Source organism: Typopeltis vanoorti, chromosome 2, assembly GCF_054136105.1.
Source record: "Typopeltis vanoorti isolate ZY-2024b chromosome 2, IOZ_Tvanoo_1.0, whole genome shotgun sequence".
NCBI lineage: Eukaryota > Metazoa > Arthropoda > Arachnida > Uropygi > Thelyphonidae > Typopeltis > Typopeltis vanoorti.
The window spans coordinates 121,689,205-121,715,339 of NC_143550.1; the positions used below are offsets into that span (position 1 = coordinate 121,689,205).

General features: G+C 36.1%; 1 protein-coding gene across 1 annotated transcript in view; it reads right to left on the minus strand.

Moving 5' to 3' along the window:
• The window catches only part of Pi3K92E (phosphatidylinositol 3-kinase 92E), a 381,915-nt gene that overhangs the window by 65,258 nt on the left and 290,522 nt on the right, over positions 1 to 26,135 (minus strand). Inside the window, exons 15-16 of the mRNA XM_090402293.1 lie at positions 23,163 to 23,281; positions 10,357 to 10,466 (exon numbers count right to left, since the gene is read on the minus strand). Of these exons, the coding sequence (XP_090258419.1) occupies positions 10,357 to 10,466; positions 23,163 to 23,281 (229 nt within the window). The remainder of the gene's footprint in view (positions 1 to 10,356; positions 10,467 to 23,162; positions 23,282 to 26,135) is intronic.

Here is a 26,135-nt window from a genome sequence, read left to right on the forward strand (position 1 = left end):
TCCAAAATAATGGAACAAATCATCAAGAATTACCTAATATGTACCCTCAAGGAGTATTCACTCTCAGCTTATAAATGACTGCCAATATGGTTTCTGTTATCATGGGTCAGCACGTGATCTGCAACTTATGTCATCCATATCGACCATGTGTGGCATCGAGGCCTACTAAACAAATTGTCATCTTCTGGTCTCCCTGCTACAGAGGGCAGCAGAGAGACCAAGATCAAAATAACAACTAATCCCAATCACAGCTTTGAAGATGACAGTACTCTCCACTCATCCTACTCATTAGACCTACATACTATCCTCCAATGTGGGTGAGGACAACCTTATGTTCAATGCCATCAAAACACAGTCCTGCCTTTTCTTGTCCATAAGAGATCCTGCTTCACTTACCCTTACCCCCCAGTAATACACAAATCATCAGAGAAAATTATATCTCTTTGCTTGGAATAGCATTTACCTCCAATCTTTCCTGGCATAAACACATCACATCAATAGCCTTCTCAGCATCCAAGAAAGTGAATATTCTCTTTTGATCAAGAGCCTATTTTACACCCAACCAACTCTTTACTATATACAAATATCAAATCCGACCATGTTTAGAATACTGCTCACATGTTTGGGGTAGTGCACCTAAAACTTCCCTTAAAATCCTTGATACCATCTATAGGCATAAAACTAAGTTCACAGATGATCCCTCTTTTACAGACTCACTTCAACATATACCTCACAGACACAATGTTTCACAGTGGCTATTCTACAGGTACTTCTATAGTCACTGCTCCAGTGAATTGGTAACCATCATTCCTCCACTTTCTACTGCACTTGTTAGTACAAGAGCTGCAGCTACCCAGCACCATTTTACTATGGAACTACAAACACATGAAATCTGCTTATATTCATCCTCTTTTGTTCCATCTACCTCAGTCCTCTGGAACAACCTTCCTCAAAAAGTGTTCCCAAACAACTACTATAACCTGCAACTCTTAAAAAAAAAAAATATATATATATATATATATATATATATATATATATATATATATATAATATTTTGTAGTATTAACTCGGTACTGGGATATGTTCATATTTATATATACTGACTATAACCAAAACTAGAATAACAATTAAATTTATTCAAAACGCAACAGGTTTCATCGGATTTTCCGACTTCTTCAGGCGTGGGAACATAAAAAGCAAGTAATTTGTGTTTACTTAAGAAAGTTCAACATAAAAACCTGTTTCTCTACACTTCCTAAACTAAGATCGATTTTAAGCAAATACAAGCACGCTCACAACCATCTACAATTCCCAGGAGTGTACAAAATCACGTGCGACTGCGGGAAGCAATACTATGGCCAAATTGAAAAATCCATCCTCCTATGTCTAGAAGAACATCAGAGAGACATTGCCTACAAAGAACTAGAGCAAGTGCCCTGTCAAGCCATGTACTGTTTTCAGTAAACACAAATGATAAAGGCTGTCAACATGAGATAAACTGGACAACAACCTCAAACCTTCCTATATGCCATGATGAGGTGGAGCAATGCATAGTGGAGTCTAAGGAAATTGTTATGGATCCTCATCACATAAATAATAACCTCAGCTATAATCTACCGGACTCTTTCAGCTCTGCTATCCGATATTGGCACCCGCGTGAAATCAGACGCATGCAGCTACTTAACAATAGAACTTCAACACGGACTGTAGCTACAGTTCAAAGCTAACTGATTTTGTAATAGTCGTTTTATAGTGATACGATGTTTCTTATAGTGTTTACTTGCTTTCTATGCTCCCACGCCTGAAGAAGTCGGACAATCCGATGAAACATGTTGTGTTTTGAATAAATTTAATTGTTATTCTAGTCTTGGTTATAGTCAGTATATATAAATATGAATATAAAAATATTATATAAATATGAATATATAATATTATATATATATATAATATTCTTCTTCTGCATTTCACATATAACACTGATGTGCCTATAGGTCCCCTCGACCTCTCATGTATGGGATCAATATAAAAATAAACACAAAAAAACTGAACAAATACCATGGAAAAGTTTAACGAGTTCCAAGTGGTTACACTTGATATAGCTAAGGCTTCTGAACAAGTGTGGCACAAAGGCCTGTTAAGTAAACTCCCATTCTATGGTCCCTAACTTCTGCAGTTGGATTGCTAGCTTTCTGATTGGATGCGCACTTTGGGTTATGGTGGATGACTGCCAATTTTAATAGAGTGAAACAGCACTGAGAAAGGATTAACACTATTATTTAATTCTTCCAATATTTCATCTCCATCACTGAGACATCATCAGGGAGTGCAATATGAGATTTGTAACACACACACACACACACACACACACACACACACACACACACACACACACACACACACACACAAAGGCAACACAAAATGAAGTGAAACACATGGACAAAAGACTAGAGTCTTAACTGTGAGGTGTCCTCTGAAGGTATACCTGTTGGCATCCTAGGATATATAAACTGGGATCTCAAAGTATTAGTGTTTATCATATTTTGGGAAGTTTAATGCAGCCATATCTATTTAAATTAGGCTGATTTCTGAGAGCAGCTGCAAGTTCCAAAAATAGTAATTGAGCATGGTGGACTTTTTCCAATTCATTCTATGAACCATATCCAAAGTATAGTCTGCAAGGTCTGAGTGACTATAGTCACGACTACAGATGTATTTTTTTGTGTTCTTCCATGTGGATGTTGGCTGATCTTTCTGTCTGTCCATAGTAGACCAATTTACAAGGAGGAAGCTGATTAGCAGAATATATAAGGATGGCAAGGTTTTAGTGGGCTCGAAAACTGAAAAGAGATTGTATTTCTTTAAGACACTGGCTATTTTTTCTGAAGTACCTTGGACATACGGAATGATGATAGCACTACTAAAATCTTTCTGAAGTTTGGGAGAAGGATTTTTTTTTTTTTTTTTTTTGATACTGTGAGAACTGTAGCCATTAGATAGGAATATGTGGTGTACACCTAAACCTCTTTTTATGTGAATTTTTTTTACACGAATTCGGAGTTACATGAATTGGGATATCAAAAATAATTTTTTTTATGCGATTTTTATTCACTTTTATGCAACCAACCTAAAGTCTAAGTTAGGAAAAAATCCATAATTCAAGAAAATTCTGAGAATTTTGTAGAATTGCATTCTCGTTTCAATTAAGAAAATTCTAAATTCTTACGAATTTCATTTATTGGGAATTTCCTGAATTACATAACTGACAGCATATAAAAAAGCAGTTCTTAGCAGCTTGAATTTGGTGTTTGAGTAGACAACACAGTTACCACATCTTTTGCATTCGCATTTTTCAAGTGAAATAAAAATCACATTATAAAATTAATAATTTTGCCAAGATATAATAAATGGTAAGCTATATGTAATTTTCAAACTTTCATTTCATTAATCGAACATTTTAATCCAGCCCTCACATGATGTTGCCGATAACAAAAAAAAAAAAAGGAAAGCCATTTCTTTGGATATAAAAATTCAAATTTTAGATCGTCTTCAAACTGGAGAAGGTACGACGGCTGTGGGTATGCATTTTGGAGTCCATGAATCAACTGTCAGATCTATAAAGAAAAATGAAGAGGCTATTGGAAAAGTGATATGTTCTGGTACAAAATCGAGTGCGAAATTATCATCATACACAAGAGATGTTGTTCTAGAAAAGGCTGAAAAAGCTTTAGTGACGTGGATAGAAGATAATGTACAAAAAAGAATGCCAGTTGATGGAAATTCCATCAAGCAATCAGCATTGAGATTTTATGAACAGATTAAAAAACTGCAGCGAGATATTTCATCTCAATTGAGGAAAAAATATGAATTTCATGCAAGCAATGGTTGGCTGGCTAAGTTTATTAAAAGACATGCTCTGCACAATATAAAAATTAAAGGTGAAACAGCTTCTGCTGATGAAACAGCTGCTAAAGCATTTCCACAAAAACTTGTTAAAATAATTGAAGATGGAGGTTACACGTGTGAACAAGTTTGGAATATGGATGAAACTGGCCTTTACTGGAAAAAAAAAGCCAAACAGAACTTACGTATCAAAAATGCAAAAACCTGTTGGTTGGTTTAAAGCAGCAATGGATCACATAACATTCCTATTTTGTTTGAATGCTTTAGGAGATTGGATGTTAAAACCACTGCTCATAAATCGATCATCAAGACCATGGCCAATGAAAAGCGTAGATTTTCAAAAATTGCCAGTTCATTGGATGGACAACAAAAAAGCTTGGGTGACCATTGATATTTTTATAAAGTGGAGTTACTGAGCGCGCACTTTGCAAAAGTATATCATCCAGGTGGTGACGTTGAAAAAATGAAGGAACCATTAGTTTATACGGGAATTATGATGAATGAAGTGAAGGTGAATAGTCTATTACAGAACCTTAATGTGAATACATCTGTGGGATTGGATGGTATACCGGCACGGGTCTTGCATGAAGCGGCTAAGGAATTATCAGTGCCCTTGACCATGTTGTTTAATCTGAGTCTCGGGTCTGGCTTAGTCCCGAAGGCGTGGAAAGAGGGGGAAAATAGTTTCACTGCATAAAGGAGGATCCAAGACTATGGTTGCAAATTACCGACCGATCAGCATATCAGGAGTCGTTGTCAAGGTCTTGGAGAAAGTAGTCAAGGGAAAAATACAGGAATGGATTGATGAAAATGAGATACTGTACAGAGGACAGCATGGCTTTGTGAAGGGTAGATCATGCCTCAGTAACTTGCTCAAGTTTTATAACAAGGTTACGGCTGAACTGGATAAGGGAAATGGGTTTACAGTGATACTGCTGGACCTGGCAATGGCGTTTGACAGGATACCACATGGAATTCTAATCCGTAAACTACAACATATGGGAATGGATATAGGGTTGGTGAGATGGATAGCTGGGTGGTTGATGGAGAGATATCAAAGAGTAGTTTATTCAGGAATAGAGTCCAAAAGACGGCCTGTGACTAGTGGTGTGCCACAGGGTTCTGTTCTTGGACCACTGCTGTTTAATCTGTTCATTAACGATATAGGGAACAGTCTAAGTGGGACAGTTCATCTGTTCGCTGATGATGCAAAGTTGGGTAGGACGATAGTGAATGCAGAAGATGTCAAAGTCTTGCAAGATGACTTAGATCGATTGGAGTTCTGGACTAAGGAGAATGGATGTCAATTTAATGTGACAAAATGTAAGGTTATGCATTTTGGAGTGAAAAGATTAGCAGCAGTATACCACATTGGTGGAACTGTACTCCAAGAGATTGATGAGGCCAGGGAGTTGGGAGTGTTGGTGGATAGGGAGATGAAGTTTAGTGGGCACATTGCGAAAGTAGCTAAATCAGCTCATCAACTCACTTGGTTGTTGAAAAATACCTTGACGAGCAGAGACAAGCAAGTTATTGTACCTCTGTACCGAGCCCTGATAAGACCTCATCTCGACTACTGTGACCAGATTTGGTCACCTCGGTTCCTTCTTGATGGGGAGGAGGTGGAGAGGATCCAGAGGCGAGTGACTAAGATAATAGCAGGTCTATGGAATGAACCATATGAGAACAGGTTGAAGATTTGTGGGTTGCAGAAATTAGTTGATAGGCGGAAAAGGGGAGATATGATTGAGACATTCAAATTGCTAAAAGGATTCTATAGGATTAATTGAGAGGATATTTTTGAGATCAGGACTGGTGGTGGGAGAACTAGGGGACACCCATGGAAGCTGGGAAAGAGCATGGTTAGCAGGGGTGTTAGAGCTGGGTTCTTTACTTTTAGAGTGGTAAATGAGTGGAATAAGCTGCCAGAGTCTGTTGTGGGTGCTATGACAGTGAGCGAGTTCAAGGCAAGGTATGATAGATACTGTGAGAATGTTGAACAGTTGTGTGAACATGATGTTTAGGGCCTCCCTCGATGAGTCTAAGGACTCCCTGGAGTAGCCCGTAGTAGTAATAATAATAATAATAATAATATTTTCACTGAGTGGTTCCACAAACATTTTGTGCCAGAAGTTAGATGCTATTTGAATGACAAGGGTCTCGAATTTAAAGGGCTTTTGATTCTTGACAATGCACCTGGTCATCCTGCCATAGAACACTCAAATGTGCAATTTTTTTTTCTGCCGCCCAATACCACATCATTGCTACAACCTCTAGATCAGGGTATAATTGCAACTTTTAAAACATATTATGTCAGACGAACATTTCAGTACATTTTGAACAAGCTAAACGATGATGAAACTGTCAGTTATGGATGTGTGGAAAAAACTTTCAATTATGGATTGTATTGATCAGGTTCGACTATCGTTATCTGATTTGAGACCAGAAACTATGAATGCGTGCTGGAAAGCTATTTGGCCCGCATATGTTACAGAGAACGCTCCTGTTCCCTTCAATCATAGTGTAGAATTCCCCAATATAATAAGTTTGGCATGTGAAATTGGCAGAGAAGGATTCGATGATCTTATGTCGGCAGATATCGAAGAATTGTTAATTGATAAACCTCTTAGCGAAGATGAAATAGTGGAGATTGTTTCTGAGACTCCCGAAAGCGAAGAAGTTAATGATAATGATCAAGATAATCCTATTTTTACTGCTGATATAATTAAAGAAGGTCTTAAACTGGCCAGTAATTTAGGCAATTATTTTGCCCGACATCCAAATGAAGAACGTGCTGGGACGTTTTCACGTGAGCTTAAGTAATTATATCGCAACTTATCTAAAGCATCAACACAGCAATTAATAACTGAGTTCATGCCTAAAACTAGTGAAACAACCAGTGGTACTTTTGTTCAAGACATGACAAGAAGAATTCCAGAAGTTGAGGCAGAAGTCTATGATAATACCATATCTAGTAGTTCTAGTGATATTACAATCTCGCAAAAACGAAAGCTTTTGCGTTTATTGTCAGAAACTGATAGCAAATAACATAGTTTTTTTATAGAATTTTTAGCAAACAACTGAAATGAATATGTTTTTTTTAAAGTTATTAAAATTCATCATATGTATGTGTGTTCTTCATGAAATGTAAATAAAAATCTTATGATCCTAACGAATTTAATGTTTGTTTTTTTCATTATTTTTTCATAAACTGATAGCAAATAATATAGTTTTTTTATAGAATCTTTAGACACACACTGTGTGAAAAGTGTAGATGATGGTTTCAGGAGTGCATGTGTGACTGTGGGAGAAAGGATTAAGATAGTCAAGGATGTGGGGATAACACTTAGGTCTCAGGAAGTGGTGTAATATCAGTGATGATAGAGAGGAATGCAAGGGAGGAGTATGGAGGAGTCAGAAAAAAGCATGGTTGAGAAGTGGGACTTTTTATTGAAAGAGAAATGAGCTAATGTGTATGTTTACAAATGCTAGAAGTATTCAAAACAAGGGCAATGAAATTGTAGCTTTGATAGAGTCTATTTGCCCCAAAATTGTTGGAATAAGTGAGACGTGGTTGGATGAGGATGACGTTCTGACAGGAATAGAGATGGAGGGATATGTAGTTTTGTCATAAAGACAGACAGGGCAGAAAGGGAGGGGAGTGTTGTTGACAATGGTAGAGAAGCTGTGTCCATCTAAGTTGGAGATGCAAGGAGCAAGTGGTGACAACTGTTTTGAAGCCGTATGGTGTGGGGGATGAAATGTTTAGTAGGGTGTTGCTGTAAACCTGGTAATGTGGAAGGCAGTGATAAGTAAATGTATAGGCAAATTAGTCTGTCTAATAAGAAAAGGGTGATTATAATTATGGATGATTTTGATTATGGTAATATAGATGGAATGAAAAGACAGTGTATGGAACCAATGATAATGAATTTCTTGAGTTTTTTTGAGGGACAACTATCTTAAGCAGTATGCAACAGAGGGTACACGAGGACTGAGGGTCTTGGATCTGATTATCTCATCAGAGGATATTATTGTAAATGAAGTGCCAAATCTTCCTTCAGTTGGTGAAAGTGACTATGAAGTGATCACTTGGGTGATGGCTAGGCATATCAAAACTCTTGTGAGAGACGGTTACATGTGGAACTATAAGGCAGGTGATTATGAAAAGATTATAATTATATCATGGAATGAGGAACTGGATGGGAAGGAAATCAATGCTGCTTGGTCAATACACAGGAATGAACTGAATGTATTTTAAATATTTTAAAGGCCAGGATATTAAATAAGATAAGTGTAAAATGGATGACTGAAGAGATGAAGCAAGCAATCTGGAAGAAAAAAGCATTGTGGAGGTAGCACAAGATGAGTGACAATAATCACTTACATGATGAGTACAAAGAGCAAGCAAAGAAGGCGACTCTCGCTTAGCAAGGGTAACAAAAGTGCAGTATGAGCAGCATTTAACAAATGAGGATGAAAGAAATTCTACAGAGTTTTTTAAATATGTGGCCAGTAGAAGGAAGATGATTTTGGGAGGAGGATGTTGGTCAGTGATAATGGTAGAATGATAACCATTGAGGTTATCATTCTACCATTGTGAGAAAGGAGATGTAGTAGATGTGTTAGATGAGCAATTCATTCAAGTATCCCATCTCTGTGAATGTAAATAATGCAGAACTTGAGAACAGTGAGAAGGGGGGGGGAGACCCACTGATGGTTAGTGAACAGGAGATATATGAGGAAACAAGTCAACTTGATGTCAAAGAAGTCATTAACAACGAAGATATCTTGAGGAAATGTTCCAGGGAGTTAGCAACAGCTTTAACTTACCTTTTAAACATGAGTCTCAGATTGGCTCAAGTTCCAAAGGAGTGAAAAGAGGACAAAATTTTTCTGCTTCATAAAGGAGTGATAAGATTAAGGCTTTGGATTACAATCAAATCTGCATGTCTGGAGTTATGGTTAAGATTGTTAGAAATGCTAGTGAGAACCAGGACTTGAATTGGATTAACTATAACGTTCTCTTTGATGGACAGCATGAGTTGGCTAAAGGAAAAATCATGTTTTAGCAATCTACTTACTATAACAAGATAACAGATGAATTGAACAAAGGGGGGGGAGCATACACAGTGGTTTATTTGGATTTTACAAAGACCTTCGAGAGACAATTCCAATTTAATTACCAGCTTCGAGAAAAGCTGGTAATTAAATTGAAACAGATAAGGGTTCGATGGTAGATTAGTGCATTGGATTGGAAATTGGCTGTCTAATAGGTATCAGTAGATTCTGTATGGGGGAACGATATTCCCAAAGAGGAAAGTCATTAGTTTTAGGCCTCGGGGGTCTGTTTTGAGGCCATTGTTGTTGTTGTTTAATTTGCATGTAAACGAGATTGGGAAGGAGAAAGGACTTGAATGGTGATATACAGTTGTTAGCAAATGATGAAAAGTTGGGGAGAGCTATCAGGAGTAGAATGGATGTTGCAGTTTTGCAAGAGGACTTGAATACATTGGGTGAATGGGCAAGTGTGTGGGGATGTCAGTTCAATATAGCCAAGTGTAAGGTTTAAAAATTTGGGAAGCAAAGATAGGATGCAGGGTATAAGATTGGTGGAGATATCTTAGAGGGGATGAAAGATCTGGGAGGTGATGGTGGATAGGGACCTGAAATTTGAAGGACATTTTGCTGAAGTTCTGAGAGCAGTCCAGCAGATTATGGCAATGATGAAGAGAACACTAACAATTAAGGATGTTGTGATTCCATTATACAAGACTTCAATCAGACAGGATACAGATTACTGTGCACAGATTTATTCACCTGATTTTTCAAAAGAATGATGAACTGTTGGAGAGGATTCAGAGACGACTGACTAAGTCAGGTCTCTGGAATGCAGAGTATGAGGACAGATTGAAGGAATGCAAATTGCAGAGCCTAGTGAATAGGAGGAGGAGGAGGTGGACATGATTGAGACTAATAAGTTGGTAAGGGGTAATTACTAGATTAATGCACGAGATTTTTCATAGAATGGCTGTAGATAGGAGGAGAACAAGAGATCATCCTTGGAAGCTGTGTTCAGAGGGTGTGAGAAAGGAGATGAGGAGTAGATTTTTTGCATTAAGAGTGGCAGGCAATTGGAATGCATTGCTTGAAATTGAGGTGAGTGAGTGCAGAGACAGTGAATGCATTTAAGTGACGGTATGATGAACTGTGTATGTGAGACCTCTGTGATGGTCTCTTAACTCCATGGAAGTCTGATTATTAAATAATAAAAGAGAATTATATTATACAGAGACACTAGCTTGTGTGAGTATTATAAAATGAAACATTAGTCATGTATATATACATATATTTTAATATACTAGCTGAATATGAACAAGTTTAACATTTCCATTTTATAATGCATAATTAATTTATCAATTATTTATTATATAACAAAATAACTCAAGTAATTACCATCTCCATGTTTAAATATAATAAAAATATCTTGGCCATATATATCTTTGTTTCCACACACAATCCACAGAGGTTTCATTTTTGAATCCATGACTTTACATTTCTCAGTCCTAGGTTATAAAAAAAAAAAAATATATATATATATATGCGTGCGCATGCACACACACACACTTAAATTTAATATACAACTATAAAGCAATGAATATTCAAATATAACAAAGAAATAACCAACAAACAATTCTTCCATAATCAATAAATATAAGAAATACAAGAATATAATTTCATGTTTCCCTGCAACATAAAAAGTGGGTGCACTAGCCCCTGACAATAATCACTACAACAGTTATCATAACTAGTACTCCTTCAGTTGTTAGTATGGTACAAAGAGACCTGCTGAAGATTGCATTACAACTAATTAAGTGGTTATCGTTTATTTGCATGTTCAATGCAATGAATGTAAGTGAGAAGCAGTTATATGTGAATTTGCTGCATATGACAATACATGGAAGTCAAAATATTCATTAAGATTCATTATTTAGGAGATATTCAGTGAAGTAGCAGAAAAGTTTTATTGAAAATACAGTAATACCTCAATTAATGCACCTAATGCGTTCTTTAAAACTGATGCATTAATCGAAAATGCACTAATCAAATATAATAACCTATGGGAAAAAGTATAATTTGTTCCTCAAATTTCTTTTTTGACCCTTAATTTTTTTTATAAAGAATTAGGGTATATATATCTCAGGGCATAATTAAAGAAAAACCATGAAGCCGAAAGATAATAAAACATATTCAAAATATAAAAATAAATACTATTCTACTTCTTTGTTAAGAAGTAGAATACAATGGTACCTTGGTTTGCGAGCATAATTCGTTCCGGAAACGTGCTTGTAATCCAACACTGATATATCAAAGCGAATTTCCCCATAAGAAATAATGGAAACTCAGATGATTCGTTCCAAAACTCAAAATTATTCAAATAAAAATGCTTAATACAAAATACATATACCTTTGTATACCTTATATATGTATACCTTTTTATATTTTTATCATTTAAATGTAATATACATAAAGTAATCGAATTTATTAATTACATTACAAATTACAGTAATTGTATTGGATAGAAGGACTTTCATTGTCACTAATGTCACTGCTATCTGTTGACTCTTTTTCTTTTTGTGCAACTTTAACAAGGAACCTATCCAATGACACTTGCTTTTGCCTCCTTTTGAGGATTTCACAGAAATATGACATTGGCATTGTCGTTAAACAGATTCAACGCTCGTGCACTGTCACAGCCTTACTCGGGTGGTGCTTTTCTACAAAATTTTGCACTGTTTCCCACATTTTACACACCTCCCTAGACTTATAAGATCTTGCGATGGCGGCCACTTGCATACCTTGCTCTTGCTTCCCGATAATTTCCTTCTTAACTTCCACTGTAATCATCCTCCTCCTTATCGCCTTCCTTTTCAACCCTTTTCTTCATTGGGGCCCATTGTCGTAGTACAGTCAATAAAGAACAGTCACTACATTTGGACACAAAATAAAAAATGCTTTACGCGCACACATGTGGTCACAATGCTAGCACGAATGTAGACTATATGAATGAGGTATGCCGACTGAGACCGAGCATGCGAGACGATTACCCACAATTCCAAGCGGCTTGTGATCATGCGAGGCTCGGCAGACAAATCGTATAGGTAATACTGTACTTGTATTGCAAGACCTCGCTTGTTTAACAAGTTAAAATTTATTAAAAATTTTGCTCGTCTTGCAAAACACTCGCAGACCAAGTCACTTGCAATCCAAGGTACCACTGTAATTTATTCTACTTCTTAACAAAGAATTGAGCTAACATATGTTTGGCAGGCATTCTGTTTCTTTTTTTTCATACAACTGATGGTATGGCCCTTATTGCCTCTTCTACTACTTCTGCAAATTTTAATGCTTCTCTCTTCATCAGGGTTAGCCTCTAAGCATTGCTGCTTAAAAACTTCGATTGTACAAAAAATATTTTCGAATTGTTTCTGTGAAATCTCTTTGTGCTTATTGTGATTAAATTTTCTTCATATTCTTCAGGATCTTCCCACTGTGCATCTAAATTTAGCAGGTCAGAATCACTCAATTTCTCAGAATGAAATTTAATTAACTTAGATTCATTTGAAAAGCTTCTAAAATCATTTGCACAATGTGAAGAATGTGCTTCCAAACAACTCGCATATTGCTAACAGTAATTTCATTGAACTTTATGACTTTATAACCAGGATGAGAGATTTCTCTGATTTGACCAGAAAAGTCTTGGAAGGCATTGGCATCCAAAAAAAAAGGCTGGTTTCATCGACATTAAATATTTGTTGGTCACAACAGCCCCCCACCTTCTTCCACAGTTTCTTCAAAATCTCTGGATAATTTGCAGCCACCTCCTTATCCGCACTTGCATCTTCACCTGTGATTAGAACATTATGTAGGCTATTTCTCTTTTTGAAATGCTCAATCCACCAAGCCCTGCCGTGGAATTCTTCTTTTCCATCATTGATAGCCCTTTCTTTCAAGGTTGTAAAGAGACTTAATGCTTTTGATTTAATAAAGTCAATGCTTGGTGGGTCTGTGCCGTTAGCCTAGTGGCTTTGCGCTTCACAACCATATGCCTGGGGAAGGAGTGTCCTAGGTTCAATTCCCGTCAGAGACGTGAGGAGCTGAAGGATCTTCCTCAGCCATAGCCAAGTTAGCCAGTCTTGGGCGCGGGCAGTAAGGTTTTTTCCGCCAGTTTATCTGGTGTTTTTCATTCCGCAAGCAGGCAAACCGGCCCTGTGAACACACAGGGATACAGCCAAGAATACCTTGAGGCATAGGAGTGACCATTCTATCCTTGCATTTCGGTTACGAAATCCAAGCATGCTTGGAAGGTTGTGGGCCTTAAAGGCCTGTTAAAGCCATTGGGATAGAATGCTTAGTGGGATCTGTTTTTGGTTACAATCTTCAATCCACGTAGAAAGAAGTCTCTCTCTAATTCAATCATTATAATACTTTGATTTTGGGTGCATGCATGATGAACTTGAAGCATCCTTACCTTTCTCTTTGTATTCAGTAGCTTTGTTTAAAATTGCTCTTATAGTTGATTCACCCATATTTGTGTTCTTGTCCTAATATTGCCCAGGACTCACCTTGTTCATTTTTCTTTATTACTTCAAGTTTTTCTTCCAATGCGATTACTTTTCGAATCTTTTTCACACTTGCATTTTTTTGCTCATTAATTCTTTTACTCATGATGAAAGGTTGGGAAAATGATTTAAAATAAAAAAAAAAAAGGAAGTAAGGGAAACAATTGCAAAGGAGCCACAAGATATGATCATCAAATGCTATGTAATTAGCAGATAACATAAATTTTGGCAATAAATCTGGAACATAATGTACATGAAAATAGTGTAGTATGCCATTAAAAAATAATTGTAAATGTTTTAAATCGGTAACTAATTTATTTCATGCTGGTGAGTGATTTTTTAAAATAGTTAGCCATAAAAAAAATGTATAGATAGAAAATTTTTAAGACGTACATAGGTGCATTAATCGAATTTCGGCATAGAAAAAAAAATGATGCACTAATCGGAGGCGTATTAATTGAGGGATTGTCATAATCAGAATATATAAAAAGTAACCAGGGCGAACAGCGAAAAGTCAGCTACTGGAACAAATCTGAAAACAAACCCCAACTCAACATCACCAGAGTTAAAGATCGGTACTATCAACGTAAGAAGCCTGAATGGCAAAGAAATGGAGCTAGCTGAGGAATTAGATAAGTACCAGATCGACATAATAGGGGTGACTGAAACAAAAAAGACCAAAACTGGTGAGATCTTTCTGAGCAATAAATACAAAATGTTATATTCAGGCAATGACAATCAAGGAAAAGAAGGAGTAGCCATAGTATTCAACACAAAATACGAGGCTAATCTTCTTGAATGGCAGTCAGTCTCAAGTAGAGTAATGTGGGCAAATATGAGAATGGGGAACTGGAGACTTATTTGTGCCTATGGTCCCACAGAAGGTTCTACTAAGGTAGAAGTGGAGGAGTTTTTTGAGGCTTTAGAAAAAGCAACAGACAATGAAAAATGAAAAGTTGGTCCTTGTTGGTGATCTAAATAGCAGAGTAGGAAATGATTGTCAGACATACAAAAATATTTTGGGAAAATTTTGAGAAAAGAGCAAAGATAATAATAATGGCAAATATCTGTTGGATTTCTGCTCAGGACATGGACTGGTTATTACTAACACCATGTTCCAACATAAAAATGTGCACAAATTCACATGGAGAAAAGAGGCTAGGAATAAGAAAAGTCTCATTGACTATGTTATTGTTGATAGTGGTGTTTTCTCCCTGGTGCAGGACACCAGAGTGTACAGAGGATTTGAAATTGGAAGTGATCACTATTTAGTCTTGAGCAGTATAAAATTGAATTTAATATTGAAAAGAATAACATGTAAGAAAGTTTTAAAGCGAATAAAAGTTGAGCAGCTCTCAGATGTGAACTGTAGACTAAAATACACAAAGATTATTGAAGAAAAAAATGAAAGAGTTTGAGAACAGGAATCAAACCTTGGCGATTCAGTGGCAAACTCTGAAGAAAACATTGATTGATTCTGCCAGAGAGGCATGTGGTGAGGTTGTCTGCAAGGATAAAAAAAAATCAGAACTCCCTGGTGGACACAGGAAGTTAAAGAGGCAGAGAAGGAAAAGAAGAAAGCATATCAAAAGTTCCTGGCAAATAAGTCAGCTTGTGCTCTTAGAGAATATAGAGACAAATGCAAGAATGCTAAACACTGTGTAAAACTAGCAAAACAAAAGTCATGGGAGGACTTTGGCAAGAATATAGAAAATAAATATCAAGAAGGTGGCAAAATATTCTGGAGGTTGTTGAAGAAGCTTAAGAATGGAGGAAAGAGTGCTGTTAAAGGAATTAGAGATGATAAAGGTGACATGAAAACGGGAGAAAAAGATATCCTTGAAGTATGGAGTAATTACTTTGAAAAACTGCTAAATGAAACAAGCAGTGATGACAGCACAGTGGTAAAAAACACTGACCAGGCATGCAGTCAGGAATACATATCCATACTTGAAGTAGAAAAAGCCATCAAAGGCATGAAATGTGGAAAGGCAGCAGGAGTAGATGATATTCGACAAGAAATGCTGAAGTATGGTGGTATAAGAGTCTTACAGTGGCTGCACTGCATAGTTCAGAAAGCCTGGACAGAGGGACGAATTCCCGATGATTGGAGTAGAGCTCTCATAGTACCCATATATAAAAAGGGAAATAAAACTGAATGTGAGAATTACAGAGGTATTTCCCTACTGAGTGTTCCTGGCAAGATCTATGCAAGTATACTTGAGAAACGGTTGAGAAGAATTGTGGAAGAAAAGCTTGGTGAAGAACAAGCTGGATTCAGGCCAAATAGAGGCTGTCAGGATCAGATCTTCACTTTACGACAAATAGTCGAGAAAGCATGGGAATATAACAAAGATCTGTATTTAAGTTTTGTCGATTTGGAAAAGGCATATGACAAGGTGCCAAGAGAGAAGCTATTCAATACGCTGCAGTTATATGGTGTCAATGGGGCATTATATCAAGCAATACTTAGTCTTTATTTGAGTTGTAAGTCAGCAGTTAGAATTAAAGGAAGTACAGGAAGATGGTTTAATGTTAAATCTGGTGTGAGACAAGGATGTACATTATCCCCTCAGTTATTCATTATCTATATGGATCACATTATGAAGGAAAGTGGTATTAAACATGATATCAAAATTGGAGATGTTAATGTCAGCTCTTTGCTTTATGCAGACGATGTTATACTTCTAAATAAATCTGCTACAAGTCTGCAAGATTCTCTGACTAAATTGAATAGCTGTTGTAATAGATATGGTATGAAGGTCAGCAATAAAAAGACAAAGACAATGAAAATAGGCAGAATCATTGAAAATGTCAACTGTGTTGTGAAAGGAGAACCTGTGGAATAAGTGAAACATTTCAGCTACTTAGGCATGATTTTTACTGACGGTAAATTAAATGTAGAAATAGACAACAGAATCAGCAAAGCTGGTATCGTAGGAAGTCAATTGAATAAATTCATATGGAATAAGAGAGAAATTAGTCATCATCATCATCATCATCATCATCATCAAATTCCTGCCATGTACCCTCAAGGGGTGTACAGGATATGACAGTACTACATGAAAAAATTACATCATTACTAACTTCCTATCTACAATTTTCCTCCAAATCAGTCTGTTACTTGTCAAGACTCCAACATTATCAGATCTTATATTTCTATCGTCTAAGGCACTTTGCACCGTATCAATCCACCTATATCTTGGTCTTCCTCTGGGTCGTTTTCCTGCCAACCTGGCAGAGAACACTTGTTTTGCTAATCTTTCCTCTCCCATTCTATTTAAGTGACCATACCATCTGATATTAGCTCTGCTAACGCATTCCTGGATGCTGACAATGTCAAGTTCTTTCCTAATATCCTAATTTTTAGTATGATATTGCCATTGATGCCATCTGTTCACGCCTCTAATCTTTCTCAGGACTCTCATATCTGCGGTCTCTAGTCTTTGGTCAAGTGTTTTACTTCTGACCTAGCACTCAGATCCATAAGTTAAAATTGGTTTGAACACAGTCTTGTATACAGCTAATTTAGTGTTCCGACTAATTTCTTTCTTATTCCATATGAATTTATTCTATTGACTTCCCACGATACCAGCTTTGCTGATTCTGTTGTCTATTTCTATATTTAGTTTACCATCTTCAGTAAAAATTGTGCCTAAGTAGCTGAAATGTTTTACTTGTTCCACAGGTTCTCCATTCACAACACAGTTGACATTTTCAATGATTCTGCCTATTTTCATTGTCTTTGTCTTTTTATTGCTGACCTTCATACCATATCTATTACAACAGCTATTCAATTTAGTCAGAGAATCTTGCAGACTTGTAGCGGATTTATTTAGAAGTATAACATCATCCGCATAAAGCAAAGAGCTGACATTAACATCTCCAATTTTGATATCAGGTTTAATACCACATTCCTTCATAATGTGATCCATATAGATAATGAATAACAGAGGGGATAATGTACATCCTTGTCTCACACCAGATTTAACATTAAACCATCTTCCTGTACTTCCTTCAATTCTAACTGCTGACTCACAACTCAAATAAAGACTAAGTATTGCTTGATATAATGCCCCATTGACACCATATAACTGCAGCGTATTGAATAGCTTCTCTCTTGGCACCTTGTCATATGCCTTTTCCAAATCGACAAAACTTAAATACAGATCTTTGTTATATTCCCATGCTTTCTCGACTATTTGTCGTAAAGTGAAGATCTGATCCTGACAGCCTCTATTTGGCCTGAATCCAGCTTGTTCTTCACCAAGCTTTTCTTCCACAATTCTTCTCAACCGTTTCTCAAGTATACTTGCATAGATCTTGCCAGGAACACTCAGTAGGGAAATACCTCTGTAATTCTCACATTTAGTTTTATTTCCCTTTTTATATATGGGTACTATGAGAGCTCTACTCCAATCATCGGGAATTCGTCCCTCTGTCCAGGCTTTCTGAACTATGCAGTGCAGCCACTGTAAGACTCTTATACCACCATACTTCAGCATTTCTGGTCGAATATCATCTACTCCTGCTGCCTTTCCACATTTCAAGCCTTTGATGGCTTTTTCTACTTCAAGTATGGATATGTATTCCTGACTGCATGCCTGGTCAGTGTTTTTTATCACGGTGCTGTCATCACTGCTTGTTTCATTTAGCAGTTTTTCAAAGTAATTACTCCATACTTCAAGGATATCTTTTTCTCCTGTTTTCATTTCACCTTTATCATCTCTAATTCCTTTTACAGCACTCTTTCCTCCATTCCTAAGCTTCTACAACAACCTCCAGAAAATTTTGCCACCTTCTTGATATTTATTTTCTATATTCTTGCCAAAGTCCTCCCATGACTTTTGTTTAGCTAGTTTTACACACTGTTTAGCTTTCTTACATTTGTCTCTGTATTCTGTAAGAGTAAAAGCTGACTTATTTGCCAGGAACTTTTGATATGCTTTCTTCTTTTCCTTCACTGCCTCTTTAACTTCCTGTGTCCACCAGGGAGTTCTGATTTTTTTATCTTTGCACACAACCTCACCACATGCCTCTCTGGCAGAATCAATCAATGTTTCCTTCAGAGTTTGCCACTGAATCTCCAAGGTTTGATTCCTCTTCTCAAACTCTTTCATTTTCTTTTCAATAATATTTCTGTATTTTAGTCTACAGTTTACATCTGAGAGCTGCTCAACTTTTATTCGCTTTAAAACTTTCTTACATGTTATTCTTATCAATATGAAATTCAATTTTATCCTGCTCAAGACTAAATAGTGATCACTTCCAATTTCAAATCCTCTGTACACTCTGGTGTCCTGCACCAGGGAGAAAACATCACTATCAACAATAACATAGTCAGTGAGACTTTTCTTATTCCTAGCCTCTTCTCTCCATGTGAATTTGTGCACATTTTTATGTTGGAACATGGTGTTAGTAATAACCAGTCCATGTCCTGAGCAGAAATCCAACAGATATTTGCCATTATTATTAGCTTTGCTCTTTTCTCCAAATTTTCCCAAAATATTTTTGTATGTCTCACAATCATTTCCTACTCTACTATTTAGATCCCCAACAAGGACCAACTTTTCCTTTTTCATTGTGTCAGTTGCTTTTTCTAAAGCCTCAAAAAATTCCTCCACTTCTACCTTAGTAGAACCTTCTGTGGGACCATAGGCACAAATAAGTCTCATTGTCCAGTTCCCCATTCTCATATTTGCCCACATTACTCTACTTGAGACTGACTGCCATTCAAGAAGATTAGCCTCGTATTTTGTGTTGAATACTATGGCTACTCCTTCTTTTCCTTGATTGTTATTGCCTGAATATAACATTTTGTATTTATTGCTCAGAAAGATCTCACCAGTTTTGGTCTTTTTTGTTTCAGTCACCCCTATTATGTCGATCTGGTACTTATCTAATTCCTCAGCTAGCTCCATTTCTTTGCCATTCAGGCTTCTTACGTTGATAGTACCGATCTTTAACTCGGGTGATGTTGAGTTGGGGTTTGTTTTCAGATTTGTTCCAGTAGCTGACTTTTCGCTGTTCGCCCTGGTTCCCTGGCGAAAACAAAGGGGGGCCTTGTTTAACCGGGCGACGCCCCAGCCGGCATGAAATTTTGTCATGTTGTACCATCATTTTTTATTTTGGTTTAACCAATAAGAATACAATTTGGTCGGCTAAATCCCAAATTGCCAGCCCATCCTCGTTCGTTCAGTATCAAAGTAGATACCCAACAGGGTGCAGCACGAGAAGGTGAGGATTGGACATTAGGTCAGAAGCCCTGGTCGGTTCTCCGCATTCCTTTAAAGGCTATGTGGAGGTCTCCTCTCAGTTATACAGCTTTGACCATTAAGCACCCCCTTATTAGTCGGAGAAATTAGTCGGAACACTAAATTAGCTGTATACAAGACAGTGTTCAAACCAGTTTTAACTTATGGATCTGAGAGCTGGGTCAGAAGTAAAACACTTGACCAAAGACTAGAGACCACAGATATGAGACTCCTGAGAAAGATTATAGGCGTGAACAGATGGCATCAATGGCAATATCATATTAAAAACAAGGATATTAGGGAAGAACTTGACATTGTCAGCATCCAGGAATGCATTAGCAGAGCTAATCTCAGGTGGTATGGTCATTTAAACAGAATGGGCAAGGAAAGATTAGCAAAACAAGTGTTCTCTGCCAGGTTGGCAGCAAAACAACCCAGAGGAAGACCAAGATATAGGTGGATTGATATGGTACAAAGTGCTTTAGACGATAGAAATATAAGATCTGATAATGTTGGAGTCTTGACAAGTAACAGACTGATTTGGAGGAAAATTGTAGATAGGAAATTAATAATGATGTAATTTTTTTCATGTAGTACTATCATATCCTGTACACCCCTTGAGGGTACATGGCAGGAATTTGATGATGATGATGATAAAAAGTAACCAACAAAGTGTTGTAAGCCTATGGCAATTTCATGAGTTTATATATAATATCCATGGTGTACATGGTGTACAATCATATTTCATTGCTTATACAATGAAATATGATTATATAAGCAATTAAACCTATTGTTTTGAAAATAAAATGCAGGCTAAGCTGTAGTGAAGGTTAAGAGGACTGAGGTGATTACCATCACCTGAATCCTCTCCAAAAATAATGGAGAAAGTTATCAATGGTCATCTCTTTCACTACCTAGAAGATTTTGCCATTTGGATAGCTGGATTGTAGATGGCAGAGTTTCATGGAGAGAAAAGTGAAGAGGTCTTTGTGGATTTTCAGAGTTTGGAGACTGATAAATGCAACAGATTAATGTCACTAAGTTACTTCCATGCTAAATCCTGTCAAAAGCTTTAGCAAAGTCCAATAGTATCATGGTGTCCTCCATATTTGTAAATTTAGGGACACAAAAACACACGTGTTGAACAGATTATTTTTTTAATTACCAACAAAATAAAACTTTACGTTTCGACCCTAGTATCGAGGTCATCATCGGAAGAATACAAGTGTATAAGGAACCAAGCTACATGTTTATGCCCTGTATACCGGTAAACTAAATCTACGTAGTTAATTAATCCTTTTCCCCAGCCTGACCTCTAGTGATAAAAAAAAAAAAAAAAGGTGAAAAACAAAATAATAAAAAATAAAAGAAATAAATAAATAAAATAAATACAACTACAATAAACTGCTAAAGTCCTCATGTATTAATATTCTTCTGGATAGTTCTGATTGATATATGATTTCTTTCAGTTGTTGTTGGATGTTACAAACACTTCACCAGGTTGTCTTCTTGTAGTGGGATTTTTCTATGGCTAGTTTAGGTTGTTATACAGGTTGTAGATGGGTCCTCCACATTCTTGAAATGGTTAGGCCATCATTTTTGTTGAGATTTGGGTTGTGTTTGAGCATTTCACATGACTCTTTCAATTTTCTCTCAAACCAGGTTTTGGTGCAGTGTAAGGACTTAGTATTTTTCTAATCAATTCTGTGGTATGTTTGGAGTGCATGGTCAGAAAGGCTGGGTTTTTCCAAAATGGAGGTATTTAATGTGTCGTTTGTGTTCATCTTGTCTGATTGGGATAGTTCGTCCTGTTTCCCCTATGTATGGTATGTTACATGTGCATTGTATTTTGTATACTCCTGGGTGAGCTAGGTGTGGAAGAGGATTTTTAGAAGAACTGAGTAGGTGTCTTAACTTATTTGGTGGCTTAAAGGTGGTTTTAATGTTGTATTTGCGTAGTGTTCTGTCTATTTTTTCAGAAATGCCTCTAACATTCCTGAAATCTTTTTTGTTCTTACTTGGTATCTTTATGGAGGATCTTGTGAATAGTTTTTTTACTGTATACATTTTTTATAAATGTTTGGAAGAAGAATATTAATATTTTTCTTCCAAAAGAAAGTTCCAGAAGAATATTAATACACGAGGACTTTAGCAGTTAATTGTAGTTGTATTTATTTTATTTATTTATTTTCTTTTATTTTTTATTATTTTGTTTTTCACCTTTTTTTTTTTTTTTTATCACTAGAGGTCAGGCTAGGGAAAAGGATTAATTAACTACGTAGATTTAGTTTACCGGTATACATGCTCATGCCCTGTATACCGGTAAACTAAATCTACGTAGTTAATTAATCCTTTATACACTTGTATTTTTCCGATGATGACCTCGATACAGGGGTCGAAACATCAAGTTTTATTTTGTTAGTAATTAATAAAATAATCTGTTCAACACGTGTGTTTTTGTGTCCCTAAATTTACAAATATGAGTGCTGATCACCGTGTAACCTTAAAAGAAAGTATCATGGTGTATTCATTTCCCTTGTCTAACTCAAACGTCACATTCTTATAAAATGTGAACAAGTTTACTCAAAATGGACTTTTCCTTAGTAAACCCATGCTGTTCATTGCAAAATACAGATTCTCTGTTAACCCATTCATGAATGGGAGCTCTTATCAACTTTTTTAAAATTTTCATCACCATTTCAAACAGACTGATAGGTCAACAGTTGGATACATCAGTCTTTGCACCAACCTTGTGCAATGTTATTATTATATGTTCTTTCCACTCCTATGGAATCTTCCCTGTGCTGAGAATCAAATTATACAGAAAGATCAAGGGAACAGCCAATTCAGCCGAACACTTTGTTAACATCTAACATCTGTACTGATATCTCACCAGACCTTATTGCTCAATTCAAGTTCAGTTTGTGCAACAGCTCTAGTATCCCCCCCCCCCATCTGAGTTTCTTCTTATAGCGTAGAAGCAACGAGTTTCTATGTTGCATACACCTGGTTGGCTTTTAGCAAAATGGGCACTCATTAGTTGAACAATCTCTTCTGCATCTGCCACCCTTATACTATCTGCATCCAGGAGAGTTATTCTTTCACATTCATTGTTTCTTTTACTTGTAACATAACAATAGAATTCTTATGGGTTGTCCTCAGCTTGCAGAGCCAGTTTCTTTTCATACACACAGTTAGCTTTCGGTACAATAGTTGTAATTCCTGTGACTTTTAATTTTCATATTTTTCATATTCTTGTTTAAACTTGAGAAGCAACATGAAATATATATATTTACTATTACCTTTATCCTTTCATTTACATTACATAATAAAACACACCACACATAGCTTAAAAAAAATAAAAATTAAGATAGTGAAAATTTACCTCACACTGTTGATACGATGATTTGGATTCAGGGGACATAGCAGATCGATAAAAGCCTCTTGATAATGATTCTGGGAAAGCCTCTCTTGCAATATAGACTTTAACTTATCACGTGTTTCCTGATATTAATAATAGATAAACTTTAGCCAAGTGACTATTTTACGGTGTTAGTTAAAATTATAATGATATGATGTGTGAATTGAATATATAAAAATAATGAAAATAAGGATCAGTCAAGAGGTATCCAGTTTGATGGTTAAGTGCATATGCACTGCTCATAAGTGCATTGGGTACAAAGAAATGTTATTTCTTTGGTTTTTAACAAGATTTTGTTTTTGCTTGAGAATAATCTTCCTTGTATAATGAGTTTCATAACAATCTGGCTACCTCCACCCCTGGTCCTCCCAAGGCAACTTACTCATTAGAAACATTGGATATTAGGATAAAAGATGGAACTAAATCCATGCCAAACACAAAACATGAAAAATAACTTTAAAATTAAAAGTACACCTATCAGTTAATTCCTAGAACAAAGACAGAAACAAGCCTAGTCAGAAAGTCAATATTAGATATAAAGAACTCACTGTACTTGAAATTAAAAAATTTCACTTTGCAAGAAGGCATGCAAGAAGGTTCCAAAACAGGCTACACTAAATTATTATTGGCAAGTTAGTAATTCTGGAGTTAGTGGTGGTTAAGGCCTCGGAAAGACAATATGAAAGAATATGAAAATGGGACGACAGAGATAAGAAAGAGAACGTTGTAGCTCAAGGGGGAGGTCCAGTTTTAGTATCTTACATTTTATAAATTATGGCATCGACAGAAGCAAAGAGCCAGAAGGCTTCATTTGCCATCATATTCATTAATGCTCAAATTAGTAAAAGCACATTTACCTTGAAACTGTTTCCTGACACTGACTAAATGAGAATGCCACTTTTGGTGTGACAGTTGTCTTGATACTGCATTAAAATAAGACAAACTTTGCCCAAGAATGCATCTATCCACTTTTTATTAGGGCATCATGATTAAGGATTTCACTAGCTTGTTAGGTGAGTTTTTTTTTTTTTTTTTTTTTTTAATTTTCTCTTAAGTATGCTTACATAATTCTTACCTGGAATGTTCAGTAAAGAAATTCTTCTGTAATTCTCACATTCAGTTTTATTTTCCATTTGCAAGTGAGTACGATAATAGCTTTACTGCAATCATCTGGAATTTGATCTTCTAACCATGTCCTTTGAATTATGCAGAGTAGCAACCTTAAAGCTTTTTTTCTTACCTCTCTATTTGAGCATTTCTGGTCAAATATAATCCATTTGGCAGCCTTACCACATTTCAGGTTTCTGATGGCTTTTTCTACCTCCAGCATTAATATGTACACTTGACTACATTCCTTTTGAAAGTTTTCTACTACTGTTCCATCACTTCTCGATTCATTTAGCAATCTTTCCAAGTAATTACTCCAGACATCTAAAATATTTTTATCTACAACCCCGAGAATTCGCTTATGAAAAATACATTTCTCTGACATTTCAAGTTCCTTAGCACTGAATGAGAGTTTTTTCTCTATTAAGGTATCTGCCTGGTCTTTGAAGAGAACCAACCAGTTCAAAACAGCTTTCAGACCAGTGAAACCTTATGAAAATGGCCTAATAAAAGGCAAATATATAGACACTTGGGCAACACCTATGTCTTTTAAGTATTCCACACTAAGGCAACTTGTGAACTAGGGAGTCTAATCTTTAAAGGTACCTGTGGCATGACTATAAACAATAAATTACAAGATAACCACAGTAATTAACTTTAATGAAATGAAAGTACAGATATTTCAAAAGAAACCTCAACAGTCTGGTCTGGCACAACATAGTATTGACATTAAACATCCAGGGATGAAGCTCGTCTTCTCCATAGAAGCAGGTTTAAATATGAACGCCTTCTCAAAGAAAGTTGTGAAGCCCTTTAACATCGGCCAAATCTGAATCGCAACGATTGTCTCTCTCTCTCCCAAAAGTTTGGGAGATTTTTATTTTATGTAACCATAAAAAAATAGTTTTTAATAATATTATTTATTAACCACCCAATTGGCCATGATGTGTATATACGTCAAGGTTACCATGGATGCGAAGTGCATATTAAAATTCTATTACCATTGATATTACATTGAAATATATGATGATACGAAGTGTAGAGGAGTGACGTATTTTGTCCATATTGATGGCAACGTGGTTAATTTCTAGCATGCAGCAATACTTTTGGTACACTGGTAAACTACCGACTGCTGTGTCTATCCTGTATTCATGTTTCTTTGATTTGCTTGTTTTTACGCACTGATGATGTACTGTCATTTTCCGTATAAAATATCTGTACTTTGATTTCATTAAAGTTAATTAAATTACTGTGGTTATCGAGCAATTTATTGTTTATGCTAGGGAGTGTATTCCCGTAAGCTCTTTGGTCAACTTACATACCAACCTTTCATAGTTACTACATTCGGCTTTGAAATAATGCTGGATCTAATATCCACTTTTGCTTATGTAATTTTGAATTGCTGAACTGAAGCCTTTTGGCTCGTTATTTTAGTTATTTATCTACAACTTTTATGCCACATTTATCATCACTATTTACAATACTCTTTCCTACATTTTGAAGCTTTTCAATAACCTTAAGAACATTTTGCACCTTCCTCATATTTATGTTTAATGTTCTTACCAAAGTCTTTCCATGGCTTTTGCTTAACTAATTTTACACATTACTTTTCTTTCTTACTAAGTAGTGTTCTGAATCTTAGGTTCATGTTCCTTTTGTTTAAACATATGAATGTATGAATATATTGAGTCAACAGATTTTGACTATAGTTGATTAATGATTATGACATGAAATGTGGTTAAAACTACAAAACTTATGTAACAACCACTTTTTATCCAGCATCTTAAACATGTTTAAGATGGTGAAATCCTGATTTCATTCCACTCAAAT